The sequence below is a fragment of the Quercus robur genome, chromosome 10 (assembly GCF_932294415.1).
Source record: "Quercus robur chromosome 10, dhQueRobu3.1, whole genome shotgun sequence".
In the NCBI taxonomy this organism is placed as follows: Eukaryota; Viridiplantae; Streptophyta; class Magnoliopsida; order Fagales; family Fagaceae; genus Quercus; species Quercus robur.
The window spans coordinates 27532583-27533670 of record NC_065543.1 but is presented as its reverse complement, the minus strand read 5'-3'; the positions used below and the strand labels follow the sequence as shown (position 1 = coordinate 27533670).

Here is a 1088-nt window from a genome sequence, read left to right as displayed (position 1 = left end):
ACCCAAGACAGCTTTTAGAACATATGAAGGCCATTATTAGTTCCTGGTTATGCCATTTGGCCTGACCAATGCCCCATCAACCTTCCAATCTTTGATGAATCAGGTATTCAAGCCTTTCTCAAGAAGTTTGTGTTAATGTTCTTTGATGATATACTAATATATAGCAAGTCACTGTCTAATCCACCTTAGAACTATTTTGGATATTTTAGCTACTCATAAATTGTATGCCAAAAGATCTAACTACATGTTTGCTTGTAAAGAAGTGAAGTACCTAGGACATGTCATCACTAGTGAAGGGGTACACATTGACCCTAAGAAGATTACTGCTTTGCAGCAGTGGCCTATTCCTAAGGATATTAAGTCCTTAAGAGGGTTTTTAGTTCTCACTGATTATTACAAAAAATTTGTTACGGGGTATGGCCAGATTGCGGCTCCTTTAATAGCTTTGTTGAAAAATGATTCATTTTCTTGGACAGAAGAGGCTAAGTTGGCTTTCCAGCAGCTCAAGGTAGCTATGGTTCAACCACCTGTGTTGGCTTTACCTAATTTTGAAAAAACATTTGTGGTGGAGTGTGATGCTTCAAGAGGAGGGTTAGGTGCAGTCCTCATGCAGCATGGCATACCTATAGCCTTCCACAGTTAGGCTTTAAAGGGTAAAAATTTGGCTTTATCTACCTATGAAAATGAGTTATTGGCTTTAGTCACTGCTATCAAGAGATGGAGGGCTTACTTGGTGGGAAGACCTTTTGTTGTCAAGACTGATCAGCAAAGCCTAAAGTATTTGTTAGACTAAAAAATTGGTACCCTAGCTTAGTAAAGTGGTTTGCTAGTTAGGGTATGCTTTTGTGGTTGAATATAAGAAGGGGAAGGATAATTTGGTGGCTGATGCACTGTTTAGAAAGGTTGAAACTGAAGATTGTGTCCTTGATGGTGACTTAGGTTCTTAAGATGGGGTTTTGTTCATGATCTCCTTCCCATCTCCAACTTGGTTGACTAACCTTAAGACCAGCTATGCCTCGGATCAGCAGGTGCAAGGTGTTTTACAGGCCATTCATTTAGGGAAGGATGTTCCAAAGGGCTATTCACTG

General features: G+C 39.9%; 1 protein-coding gene across 1 annotated transcript; it reads left to right on the top strand.

Moving 5' to 3' along the window:
• The first annotated feature begins 244 nt into the window (after positions 1-244).
• Positions 245-643, top strand: LOC126703997 (uncharacterized mitochondrial protein AtMg00860-like). The gene has a single exon (XM_050403041.1). It carries the CDS (start codon positions 245-247, stop codon positions 641-643), a length of 399 nt encoding a protein of 132 aa, XP_050258998.1.
• The last annotated feature ends 445 nt before the right edge of the window (positions 644-1088 follow it).